This window comes from Dinoponera quadriceps, unplaced genomic scaffold (assembly GCF_001313825.1).
Source record: "Dinoponera quadriceps isolate SergipeBrazil2010 unplaced genomic scaffold, ASM131382v1 scaffold1425, whole genome shotgun sequence".
NCBI classification, from domain to species: domain Eukaryota; kingdom Metazoa; phylum Arthropoda; class Insecta; order Hymenoptera; family Formicidae; genus Dinoponera; species Dinoponera quadriceps.
This window is the reverse complement of record NW_014555679.1, coordinates 617,628-631,604: the sequence shown is the minus strand read 5'-3', so window position 1 is coordinate 631,604 and position 13,977 is coordinate 617,628. Positions and strand designations below refer to the sequence as shown.

At 50.9% G+C, this 13,977-nt stretch overlaps 1 protein-coding gene across 1 annotated transcript in view; it reads left to right on the top strand.

The window, feature by feature from the left end:
* Positions 1-13,977, top strand: part of LOC106745120 — a 60,698-nt gene that overhangs the window by 18,564 nt on the left and 28,157 nt on the right. Inside the window, exons 5-6 of the mRNA XM_014620405.1 lie at positions 8,963-9,086; positions 12,718-12,807. Coding sequence (XP_014475891.1) covers positions 8,963-9,086; positions 12,718-12,807 — 214 coding nt within the window. The remainder of the gene's footprint in view (positions 1-8,962; positions 9,087-12,717; positions 12,808-13,977) is intronic.

Genomic DNA, 13,977 nt, shown 5'->3' with positions numbered 1-13,977 from the left:
GGGGGGAGGGGGGGGACGCGAGGGGTACTCGTTCATTCGATAAAATCGCCCTTCCCTTCGGCGAGAATAACTCTTTGGAGCGTTCCCTCGGTCATTCTTTTAAACGGTTAGACAGAAGTCATTCATGCGCGACTCGGAAACGAGGAAACGATTCTCCGTCTTTTTCGTTCTCTTCTTCTTAGTTGTTATTTAAATTCCCGGACGACTACCCGAGGCGCCTTAAAGTCAATCTACCGTCGTTCTTTTTTGCGGCAGCACGCTCTAATTTTCGGCGATACAAATTGAATAAGCACTTCTTCCCCGAAGGGGAATTTCAGCTAACGCGAACCGATATTCAGAATCGTTTTATTAAGTTGAGCGTCAATCGACGTATTTTTGACGCAGATAATTTTTCGTAATACGTAATACACGTAAATAAAAAAACACGTTTGTCTGTGACAAGATATATATTTCGGAAAGTAGAGGGGAAAACAAGTCAGAAACATAGATGGCATCGAGAAGCAGTGGAAGAAGACCAGCGGAGTCAGACAGCGGCTTGTTTGCTTTTTCCGCGCAAAATGCACCTGAAGCATCTTTCGGTGGAGAGTCGAACAAATTAAATTAAAACCTTGGATAGCGGCGCGACTCGGTCACGCGCGAGAACACGGCTCCGCTTTTATTAGCGTTACTGTTCTTCAAGTTCTCGAGCTTACGAAGTCTTCCCAAGCAGAAACTGCTGGAGAACGACGGCTCCTGATGTCGCGCGCACGGGACTATTTTCTCCCTCCCTCTTCGATGAAAATTTGAATAAAAAGGAAAATAAAAAAAACTGCCCACGTGAACCGGCTCTTTGATCGAAGAGCGAGCTATTACTTTTGGGGAATCGCGTTAACGGAACGCCGAAATCATCGCGACGACGCGCGGCTTCGCCTCCCTCGCTCTCGTCCCCCGTCATTCCCGACCACGACATCGCCATCACACTATCGGCAATTCCCGGATCCTCTTCCGCTCGTGACGTCACTTGGCGCCCGTCCAAATCGCGACGCTCAATGAAACGTTCGAGGGAGCCCGGCTGAGAGTGGGCGAGCGGTCGACGTAGGTAGGTTTACGATGGCATTATGCTGCGTGCACATACGGCGACTATACGGGTCGAGCGCGCGCGCGCGAGAGAGAGAGAGAGAGGCAACGACCTTGACGAGAGATTCAGCTGATTCTTGCGCTTTTTCCACGCCCGAAGGAAGCCTGACTCGGCGACGTTCGCGAGCTCGGCTCCTCCTGAAGTGGAAGCTTTCGTCGCTCTAACGATCCCTCATTCACACCCACGAGACCACGTATTCGCGTACGCGAGTGCAACTTTATATCCGTTACACTGGTATCCAGTTACACGCGTGCCCGTTCTTCGCAGACCCGTGAAATATTACATCGCTTCGGCGCGACGCCCAGCAGCTGATGACCATATGATCTACGATCCGCGGGCGCGAGTACAAAAGCGACGACGGTCGTCCTTTATCTGGGCTAAGAGAGCGAGAGAACGGGAGATAAGTAGAACAAGAGAGAAAGAGAGAGAGAAAGATTGAGGAGGGTAGGGGGAGGGGAGGGGTGGAAGGGCGTCAAGACGTTCTCTTGACGAAGTCTTTTCGCGCTGCTTTCCGCTTTAAACGGCACGATTGTGGCAACAATGGGGAAATCCACAAATCACGCTATAAATCGTTTCCCCGCGAGTTTCTGGCCAGGCGATCGACGAACCTCGCGCTTCGCCGGTGACACTCCGCGAGATAAAGCGCTGGGGCGCGTGAGAACGGGATAAAGGGTGAACGAGGGATGGTAAATACATGCGCGGCCGTGCGAGTGCGAAAAAGAGAAAAAGAGAGAGAGAGAGAGAGAGAATGCAAAAGAGACAAAAGAAGGCCGCGCGATGAGGAGAGAGACGAGCGAGCGAAAAAGCGCGATAGAGGGTGCGCTCGAGAGTGGATGAAGGATGACGGAGGCGAGCGAGATGACGAAGACGCGATACGCGATACGCGCGTGGCCGGCGACGAGAAAAGCGACGGATCGAAACTCGGCCGAGATAAATGAACCCCCAAGTACCAATGCGCGAGGTCAGATTGCTTTTCCCGCGTGTCGTGAGGACGATCTGGGTCAGCTGCGGCTTAAAATATTCATAAAACGACACGCGAGCGCTCTATATAAACGGCCGATTTGATACGCGTTAGAAATGCACCGGACGAGACCGATCGCGCGGGGACGATCGTGCGTCAAGCTAATTCCGCGCCCGCTAATGTTCGCCAATGACGAGAGGCCGGACCCTTTATTCGAATAGCGACGTCTTATTAACCCCCGGCGTTGGCAGTCGACGAGGATGAGTGCGCGCGCGTGTTCCCGACGGCGGGCGTGACAGCACCTCTGTCAACGGGCACTTTCGTCGCGCGGTCTCTTGTCTCGTGGCGTTGTCGCTCCGGCGTGATCCGGCATTACGAGTCGGTGAAATTTCGGCTCGCGCCAAGCGGAAGCGCGGCTGGCTACACGTCGGCACGTTGTCGTCGTCGTCATCGTCCCCCGGTTGAATTTCGCCAGCTGATTTACCACTCGAGCTCCCATCTCCGCGCCACCAAGCTTTAATCCGCGGAGCGCTGATTAATAGCACGCGCGCGTCGCGCTCGATTTTGGTTTTACTCGACGTCCGAGGAGAGAGAGAGATGGATCGGCCTCATTTGACTCGGGTCTCTCGTCACGGGCGATTTATTTTTCCGCGATTTGCATTTTCATTAACCACTTGAATCTCTCTCTTTCTCTCTCTCTCTCTCTCTCGCGTTCGTCCATTCGTCCACGAAGGCAGCCTAGATCCTTTCTTCACCTCAACTTTAACGAACGTCGGAAAATCAATCGACGACGTTTAAGTGGCTCCCTGACATTTTCCGCTATAACCCGGGAAGACAAGAACGAGACCACGTCGATTTACTTAGCAGTGGTAGCAAGAACGGAGCAGGGGGAGGGAGCGAGTTGAACTCGATTGCGGATCCATCCGCGCGTGTGACACGCGAGCCGGCCCGAAAATTTGGCAGCAAAGGGATCCAGGATCGTTCCAGTGATCCACGGAGAATTTCGAAACTGATAGACGACCGTGCTCTCGCGGAGCGGGCGGATTTCAGGACGAGGGAATGCGCGGAGGAAGCGGAAAGCGGTCGTCATCGATCGATCGCCGCTGTCTTCGTCGTATACTTTTGCCATTTGCCCACCCCTTCTGATAGCACCTCATGCCCCTTCCCGCCCGCGAGTCGTTTCCTTAATCCTACCGGAATCACGTCTGATCGTAGACACGTGGTCGAGCATTCCCGGCGCGCGTGTTCGGTACGGGACAAACAGTCACGAGTTGGAACATTTCGGCGGATCGTCGTACGAATGGGTCGGGACGGGCGAGATACCTGTTTGCTCTCTCGTCGACGTGGATAATTCGTAGGCCTTCGTTCGATTATAGTTCGACCTTCTTGTTGACCCGGCTCGAGAGAGCGGAAAATCACGCCGATCGCGGTAACTTCTATCGACGGGCGAATCTCGGCTCGTTCCTGCCCACGTAAAAATCGAATCGCGCGATATCCTCGTCGTCGTCGCATGACGAACGCGTAAACAAGTGCATACATAAGCTGGCCGAGCGGCCCGTATCGTACGAGCAGCCCCCGCTGTCGACGTTGAATCACCTCTGGTTATGCAAATCTCGCGGACTCGAGGCGACGTCACAAAGCGGCGAGAATAAATCGCCGCTATTTGTCTCCCTGTTGCGCCCAAAGGCACTTCGCGGCTCGATACCAGGTAAATCCGCGGTCAGGAACGAGCGGACGGTCGAATAAAAATGTCTCGCGGTCGCCAGCGTCGATAGGCGATTATCGCTCCGATTATTCCCCCCCTATGAGCGCTTATTAATACTCGTTATCGCGCTACGAGCTGTTTCGATCTTGTTTTCATTTTTTTGTCTCCTTCGGTTTCATTAAGTATCGCGATACCGAGTATCTCGATGGTTCACGTCTCGGCGAAGCCGACGCAAATGCAGTCATCATCGTGAGACGTTAAGACAGATCGTCGGTCGGCCGTAAGCAGGCGCTCGCAAGTAGATGCAGACGCGCCAACGTCAGACGGCGGCGCTCGTGCGTTCGGGGCTCGCGTGATGAATGCATATATCTCGTTCAAGCCAGCGGACAGGTTGTACTTCGGTGTGCCACATTCGCTATTATGCAGTTTGCATTCTGATTTATCGTACACTAGCTCGGCAGCTCGCGACTCTTTTTTAACCCGGTCCGTCGTGCCTTCCTCCGACGGTCTCCCGTGTCGTAAATCGCATAAATTTTATTTTCCCGATCGCGAATATAGTCACGTAGTCGGCAGGATTGCGAGAGATGACGAGGCGGAACCTGGCTCTTTATCGCGACCAAAGTACTTCCGGTTATCTTAGTCCGCTCTTCTCCGACGTCACTGACGTCGACGTCAATGTCAACGTCGCCGTCGTCGTCGTTAGTGCACTGCAATGTCCGTCATCTCTGACCGAACTGGAAGTCGTTGAATTCCTGGCTCCCTCTCTCTCTCTCTCTCTCTCTCTCACGCTCTTGGCACGACGATGTACGTGAGTAGTTCCCGGCCGGCGGAGAGTCATTGTGTGTCGTCGGACGCTTAATTACGCGGGCGTCATGCCCCGTCCGCGAGTGCTCGTCAGCTCCGCCCCGGCAACCACCACGATCACCGCTCTCACTCCGGCTCCCACGACGTCATCGGCGATTCTCTTTTTGCCGTCGTGAGAGATTGAGAAACGAGAGCTCCTCGTCGCACCGGTGAGGGAAAACCTCGCGACGAGGACGCGAAAAAGTAAGAAACGCGCGGAAAGAAAGCGGTAACTCGAGATCGCGACAGTTAGCGATCGTGTCGCGCGCGTCCGCGGCCTAACGACGCCCGTCGTTTCCTCGGCCCTTCCGCAGCACCGCGTTATTTATCACACGCGGCGAAAATAAATGGCGCGGCGTTCGCAAACAGCGATCCCCCGGCGAAGTGGTAATAACTGGCGGTTACAAGACGGTTTCGCGATCGTCTCGGTTAGTTAGTCTCGCCTCACTTTTTCGCGTCGGTGTGGGGGCGAATGAAAAAAGTATATCTCGTCCGCGCTTGATCGGAACGTGCGAACAGCAGGCGGCTTCTTTTGTGCCGGCGCTGACGGCTCCTGAGATAAGAGCGCCGTCGCCAGAAGAAGGTCGGTAAATTGCGCGAAAACTCGTTTCCCGATCTAACGTCGTCGGGAAATCATATTCTTCTCGCGGGCCTCGATGAGAGTGCATATTGGCCTCGCGAGGGAGCGATCGGAATCGATCGATCGGCCGGTTGGTTGCGCTCGCCATCTATTTTCTCGCGTTGCGAAGGCGAGACGCGCGTCTCTCTCTCTCTTTCTCTCTCTCTCTCTCTTACACACATGGTTTTCTTATCCTTTCCCCACGGTAAGCACGCTAATTGGACCGGCTTGCGAAGAAACAGATTGAAACCGGAAAGGTAGGGGCGACTGGTGCGTCATACCAGTTCCCGTCACTGCTAACCTAATTCGACCCTCCCCCGGTAGCGCCGTAATAGGGTGGAATTAACTGGAACGAACGGCCGCGGTGCTCCTGAACCGTGCTTCTTATTTTAGCACCATTACGGCACGGTAGCCCCGGCCAGACCCGGTATGTACCACCAAGCCGCGCCTCGCGTCCGACCGGTAGAGAGAGAGGGAGAGAGAGAGAGAGAGAGAAAATTGTAACTTCTCCCATAATAATGAAAAATTCATTCGCTGCCCGTCCATTAAAATTCCGGACTCACACACGCGCGCTCGGAACGAGATGAGACATCGTGACTGAGGAGAGAAAAATGAAACGCCGTACGCGAACCCCGCGACATTTGCGTGGAAACGGGAGCGATTGTCCGAAGAAAACTGATCCGTGTCAGTAGGTGAATATAAATTGACACCGTGATCCACGTACGCTCATTTTAAACACGACGAATCGAGGCCGAATTCGGATTTCGCACCTCGGATATCGCGCGATATTACTAGGCGAACGGTTACCGATCTGGTCTTTAATGGTCTCGATTGATTTCCAGAGGTAAAATGCGACTAATAATAGCCGATTATATCTTAGCGTCGTGTCCGACCAATTGAGATCACGAGTCGGTATCGGAATAACCGTTTTTTTTTTTTCGATGTTTCCAACCGCCTGCCATTTCAGTATCAACCGTAAAAATATCGCGTTGTCATTATTTTCCGTGTGACACGCGCGCGCGCGAAAGAGAGAAAGTAGACGATTAATCGCTATGATAACCAGCGATAATTGTTTCTATCGTCTAGTCAGAAGCATTCACTTCGCAAAGTTGATATAGCGCTGAAATAATGTAGCCGTCTGGCGAGTGCTCGAAATTATTTGTATAAACAAGGCGATTTTCGAAGACCACGCAACTGACAGTCACACTCAGCCTCAACACAATTGACATTACGAAATCTGTGAAGTGTTTTCTAATATCTGAAAGTTCATATCGAAACAACTCCTACATATATTTTTATAGGATAGCAATATCTATAATATTATATTAGGGTTATGAAGGATTAGATGATGTGTAACTTACACAAGCACGTCGTATAAAGTATGCTTCTAAATAATATATCGTTTTTTTTAATAATATATGTTACTATTTTGCAAGTAAAAAAACTACTTTTGATTCTTTCATAACAAAAATATTGTTTTCCTTATAAAAACATTAATTTTGGAAATACACTTGGAAATATCTTCTTTTCGGTAGTTTAAAAAAAAACATATTTTTCGAACGCTCACTAGAATCATATTTTCTTTCCGTCAGAACTATCTTTCAACTTCATCACCGTAGTGTTGTAGGTTAAAATAATAAAAAGTATTGAAATTATGATTTTTAAGGCAAGCATTACAATTTGCGGGACCACTGTTTAAATTCGAATATTTTTCAATGAATTAAAATTTTATTTTCTATGAACGCATGACCAAACATTGAGGTGAAAGAGTTACATTTTATTCTAGAATTTTGCCAACCTCTGTTATAGTTTTTCAGATATAGAATTTAGAAAATCTTAGGGTCAATATAATCTTGTTTGCGATGCGAGCGATTTTTTAGATTTGTGCGGTCGAAGGGTTACAATTATAATAAATTAGTTACATATAAAATTATTTCGATAAGAACTTTTCAGATAATTTTTCAATAGCAACTTTACAGATTCATAGATATCGCATCAACGGTCCTGAGTCTGATCACCGCGACTGTCAGTTGCGCGACTTTCCAAGAAAGCTGGAACGGCAAGGGGAAATAAAAAGAAGAGGTTCTTGAAAATGGTCTCGTTTGTGCAAATAATTCGTAGCGTCTAGTCGATAGAAAATGGAAATTTCATCGGGAGATAATCGACGAAGCGGGGGGTAGCTTCTTTCGACGAGACGAAACTTGGCAACGCGCGAGTACCGGTACCGCTTTAATGTTTACTTCACGCATCATCGAGATTTGGCTGCAGTATCTTTTGTCCGAGAGCTGAGCGCTCGTAATTCTCGCCGAGTTCCTCGGGACAAACAGATCCATTCGAGACAGAACGCCGCCGCGGGATTTGTATCTTGTTTGCTAGGAATACTTTTTCGCCGTGCAGACCCGCGCGCTACAATTTCGATGTTTTCCACCCCGGCGTCTTCGTCGCTCTACGTGCGGTATGTGGACGTGTTTGCGAAGTCAAAGTTTTCCTCGTTTTAAATCATCGGCGAAAGTTTCGAGAGGCGGCTAAGGCCGCTCGTCACCGCCGTTTAGATCATACCTACCAATCTACTTACCATTGATTCGTTAAAGATGTATTTCGCGACTGTGATTGAGAAACTCGCGAGAGATCCGCGAACTAACAGGCCCGTCGCCTGTCGGCTTAAACTTTTCCGATCGATAAAAAAATTATAGCAATTTCGCGCGTAAGTTGGATCGTACGACTTCGTCGGCATCTCTACGGGGGGGAAACAGAACCCGCGTCCTTACGAAGGAGATTGTAGCGGAAAAAACGAAATTGACAGGGGCCGAGGCCGAACGTTCGTCCATTCATTTGAGCTCGGCGGTCACGGAGCGTTTAAACCGCTAAACCTATCGATGCACAAAGAGACTGCGCTTTGTTTTAATCTCAGACAGGGACACGTATCGTGCCTCGGTCCACGCGTTTGATTCCGTTGGACGTTTATTGGTTTATGCACTTTGCCAGAATTTTCCTCCCGGATTCGCGCCGTCGCTACCGTATTCCGTCTGCGAGCAATTTGCGCTCGATTTTGCTCGTACTTTTCGTTCGCGCTTCAGCCGCAGGACGGAGAAGTGGAGTCGAAGAATTGAATATTTTCCCTCCGCTGCTCCTTTTCTACCGACAGCGACGACAACGACGACGAGGAGCAGGAGCGCCAGACGTTCCTCGCCTGGTGGCGCATAAACCGCACGTGCACGTCCGTAAAGTACATCATCGCTACAACGTAATATCGCGTCCACGTAATACCGTATCCGCGCATAGATTAATCCCATGCCTTCGCGCAAAAAGTGCCTTCGACGAAGTTACTTTGGTTACATAAATTACATCCGCCTCGTATCTAATAATTGCACCTGCTCTCGGGGGAAGTGGCAGCGACCGGAGAGGGTGGGGGTGCGCACGGAATACGAGAGGGGGAGAGAGAAAGAGGGATTGTTTCGAGTGAATTATTTCGCGCTGCCGGCAACGTACCGTTGAAGGTGAATAATGGCCGGTATTAATTAATTTATTATTTTATGCATGGACATGTTGAAGATATCTCGGCGTTGCCGCGAACGCACCTACTGGACTTTCCGCTCCGCTGTTTTTCACGGTAGTCGAACAAAGTCAGCCTCGACCGTATCGGACGAGCTTGAAATGTAGATAGGAAAATGTCCCTCTGTATTTCCGCGTGTAAATAAACGCGTCTGCTGTTTTCAGGAGACCAATGGGCAGTGGGTCGGCCTGGACTTGGAGCTGGACATGAGAGGCGACGAACTAGTCGGCACGAAGAAGTCGTCGGGTCACTCCCTGCTGATTGACTGCCGGCTGGAACTGCCGTACGGTAAGTGACGACTCGATTCCGCCAGATTATATAAGTGGTAGATGATGAAATCGCATGTCTGACGTATGTAATCGTATACGAGATGGGAATACGTTTGACGTACAGTTTATATCGGTGTCGTCGTGTCAAGCGAACAGGAGATCCGAGCTGCGAGCAGTCACCGATTCAGCGAGCGTCCGCGTCTTGGCGAGATTTCGTGCGACTACTCGTCGCTCCGGATGTCGCGATATACATCGACGGTAACGCGCGACGTCGCACCTCCGATCTCCTGCTCGCTCACTCGCTCCTAACCGTCCCTTCGAACGCCAGCATGACGTTCTGATATCGCGCCATGATTTCTGTCAAGCAAGATTAGAAAAGAAAAAAGCTGCGCCGCACGAAGCGGCGGCTCGCTCTTTACCGCGTGGTGTTCACGAGCGCGACGCGACTGCCAAGAGCGCTTTTTCTTCGCGAAGAGAGGAAAGCACTGGGGGAATCGTCGGGTTCGAATCGGCCTCGGTCGTATCTCGCCTTCCAATTTTTACGACCGACGTGATCCAGACGTGGCTCGAGAGAGAGAGACAGGTAGAAGTTCAGAAGAAGCTCGAGCTGGGAACTCACGAGATGAGCTCTCCGCATGCTCACCGGAATCGCGCGCAATCGATGCGACTGATGAGACGCGCGAGGATCGACGGGCCGTTCGCTTGCTGTTCGACGAAATCCCGACGACAGATCGAAAGAAAATGGCCGGGAAACCCGTCCTTTCCAGTTTCACGACGAGGGCTGTTCTCGGCCGCGCGCAGCTCGCCGTAGCTACGGGGCGAACTTTTAATTGAATACGTCTGCGAACTTGTCAAATCCGCTGGCTCGGCGCCCGTGTTCCACGCAGCTACGCGCCTCGCGAGTTACACCGGCGTCCGTAATTTCGCGCGACGAAACGAGTAATGAAGCGACGAGAGCGCGAATTGTCTGACCGGCCTTCGCGCCATGTCACGAATGGATCCTCGTGTGAACGAGGAAAGGAACGGAAAAGAACCGCCAAGTTTCTCTCCCTCCGTCCAAAGTTTTTCCGCGTCCGTATGTTTTCCTGCCGCTTTCTCTACGGCGGAATTTAAAACGTTACCGCCCGCCGTCGTATTTCTTAACTTGAAATTTCACGCGTTTAAAGTCTCCCTGGGGGCTCCCTCCCGAGAACGAGAGTAGGAGCGATACGCGCTCGGAGAAAGCTGCGGAGTTTCCACGATTTTTGCAAGTTTTCATATCAGGGGTGTACGCTCTCGCGAGCGTGGTGTCGACGCGCTCGTATGATCCTCCGCGACTTGTTACTCACTTCGAGCATTGGTCAAGGCCTCGACTGCTAGGATCGTCCCCTCGTCAAACCCGGTTATCGCGACACATCCGGAATTTAGGAGTTTTCGCCAGCAACAAGTACAACTTTTTCGGCCTTCGCATACATACATATTAAATACGAGCGCCTCTCCCATATACTCCGCCGTTCCCGGGGGACCGCTACGTGATCCTCGAACGACCCTTCCAGCTAGAGATGGCGTGCTTTCACCTACTGCCCGGTCGTCGACATACCCAACGATCGATATGCTATCGACTTTTCCCGTTCTCGAAAAGGGGCTAATCGCGCTTCACAATTTGCTGGATCGCGCGATTCGCGCTCCCGCTATCCGGCGGATTTACGAATGCGCGCATGGCTGGTGGTAGTGGCGGCGGCGACGATGGTGGTGGTGCCGGTGACGTTTTTATAATATTCCGCGCGAATAATTCCAGCTAAGTCGCGTTAAAGGCTCCGAGCAACGATAAAACACGTGCGATATGCGCGATTCGGTCTCCCTGTGCAAATTTTTGCCGGAGGTTTATTTCTAGGAGCTAGGAAGTGAAAAAGGGCGAGAGGGAGGGAGAGAGAGAGAGAGAGAGAGAGAGAGAGAAAGAGAGAGAGAGAGAGAAATAGTAATAGTATCTTGATTAAGCGCCAGTCTTTTCTTAACGCCGAAGCTTGGGCCCCACAACAACGACGACTACGACGGTGTACGAACGTTCCGCGTTCCACTAAAGGTGCTAATTATTTTCCACCACGCGATGTACCGCTTGACCGTGTTGCGAAATGAAGGAAAACGAGGCCGCTTATAATAAACCCTGTAACGTGCAGCCCCACGTCGACTGACGTTTCGCCGCGTGCGGATCTGTCGCCGGTTGCCTCTCTCTCTCTCTCTCTTTCTCTTGCACGCTATTACTTTTTCCCGCCGTGTTTCCTTGCCTCCGCCACCGTTGTACTTCCGGTTTTCGACCCATACCAACCGCGCCGTTTAATGGATTTTTACCGCCGCGCGATGTACATTTGCCGCCGTGTAATACCTTTGTTATTGACTTTCCCCGAGAGCACGTAGAGACGACGTTAGAGAGACGCTTCGCGGTTGCCGTCGCGGAAATAAGACGGGGGTAATGCGAGAACCTGGTCGTGGAAAACTCGAGAGGTTCCTTCCGCGAAAACGGACGCGCGCGAACGAGAGTGAATGCGCGCGTGGAATAAGAGACGATGATTAAAGTTCATTCGCGAAATAGGTTGCTGTTTATCGGAGTGTATACTTAGCGCGACGTGGATAATAAAATTTCCGCCTTACCACAACGCGAACTTAAAACGTCGGCTGTTGATAACGCGATTTCTTCTGGCGAAATTGCGGATTAATTACTCGCCTATTAAACGGATTAACGTTGCATTTGCGTCGCGGTGTATGCGCGATTTTCGCGCGTTGCACGACGTAATTTTCTTCAATCTTTTCCTCATCTCTCTCTCTCTTTCTTTCTGTCTCTTTTATTCTGTTTTATTCTCTCTCTTTCTGATTTGACTCGTGGAATTGGCGGAAAGCTGACAGCTGCCGGCAGAAAAATTTGATCGCGGTCGTACAACTGGTACTTACTTCTGGGAGTTCTCAGCGATCGCGAGAGAGAATCGTCATGAGTATCTATCGCCGCGATTTTTGACGAAAAGAGAGTATGAAAGCAGAAAAATACCGGTCTTGAGCGCTGTGTTAAAACCTCTCGCGTCTCCCTTCGACGCGACTTTTCTTCCCGGCTGATTATTTTAAGACATTGCTTTCGAGTATATGGGACGTCGCTTTTCCCCCCGCTCAAGCGTACTTCTTATCCGCTAATTCTTCGATCGGCTCGTACTCGGTGTATTTTAACGGCAACAAAAGATGACTCTCTTCGTTTAACTTTGAGGGTAGTCGAGCGGAATTCTAATTTAAGAGCTAGTCACAAAGATATCCGACGTTGAATATTAAAATATGAAAAAGATGTTTGATCGAGTTTTCGTTAAAGGCCAAGGTTCTAAATTGAGGAGGAGTCTCGGGATGAGAGAAGGCACCGGGAAAAGCACCTGGTACAATTTTCAATTAGAGAGCGTATAATCGCAATCGATATCGCCCGATTGATCGCCGCGTGTGTCGAGCGGCAAAGGGGAGAAAAGAAAGAAAAGAATCAATAGCGTCGGATTCGCAAATCCTTCGGAAATTACGCTCTTGGCAGTCGCGTCAGCGCGCGACGATGTATCACGCGTTGAGGAGCGGTGAAACGATGGACATGATCGCCACTCGAATCATGCACATCCGACCCTCCGTCTGATCAGTGTCTGACCAATCAGGAAAGCGCGTACAACGAACTGGATGGAAAGCCCTGCTAACGAGCGAAACAGCAATGCAGTTGCGAGCAGCCCGGCCCATGTGTGGCTCAGGTACCCTCGACGAGATCCTGATCGTAGGATCGTCCTTGTTCGCGAGATCTCCATTTTCGCTTATCGTCTCGATTCCACGACCGATGCATCCGAGTGCCATGTGATGAAGTCCCCGCCGATCGTGGATTCGCGTCTCGCGCGCTTCTCGGCGGCAACAAAAAAAAGTCTCCCGTCGGGGCGGTTAATTGTGATCGAAGCGGAACCAATTGGTCGGAACGACCGAGATAAGTGCTCTCGTGGAGAATTTTTCATTCGGATTTATCATTCATGGGGGAATCAATGCCGCCGTGGTTCCTCGGAAATTACTTGATCGCGAAAGCACATTAGCGAGAGTGCGAAAACACGCGGCGGCCAAATCTCGCAGTGATCGTTCGCTGTTTTTTTTTCCTCCGCCGCTCAAAAGCAAATCCGAATTTTCCGCTTTCGCTCCGACACACGAAGGGTCTCATACAGCGCTTGAGATCCCGAAGATTGTCGACACGCGTATCCACGATCCGCGCGACCGACAATATATTAATTTTATTTGTACACAATTAGGCGTTATAACGAACCCCTTCTTGCTCGTCAATCACTGCACAAGAATCCACTCTCTCTTTCTCTCTCTCGCTCTCTCTCTTTCTCTCTCTAACTCTAACTCTCTGTCTCTTCTTATCCCGAAAATGTTTGGGCTTGTCTTTCTTGCGGCGTACGATTCTTCCAATGTACTTACGCGAGCGTGCGTATTAGCCGCCCTCACTGAATAACAAGGAGGAAAGTTTGCAATAATTACGAGCGCGTTACATTGAGACTCTCTCCTCCGGTTTTGCTCTGTCCGTTTGTTCCGTTTTCTCGCGGAAATAGAACTCGTCGAAAGACGCGTTCGCGAAGAGACATTCTGTTTTATCCGTCACGCCGCGCCGTCGTCCGCTGGATACCTTTTGTCTACCACCAGCGCTCCCCTCTGCTCGTTTCATTAAGTTAAGTGTGGCAGTTGCTTTTGAGCTTTATGTACGTGCGTGTCGAGCGGGGGAGCGGGGGTGTATCGTGCGCGCAGGGGGATGAGAAAAGGGGTGGGTCGGCGGGTGGTCACGCGACCAGAAGTTGTTCCAGTCGTTAACGACGGACTTTGATACGATTTCATGCCTGATTAACCGACTTTAATTACGACGTCGTGGCGGCGGCGGTGGCGGC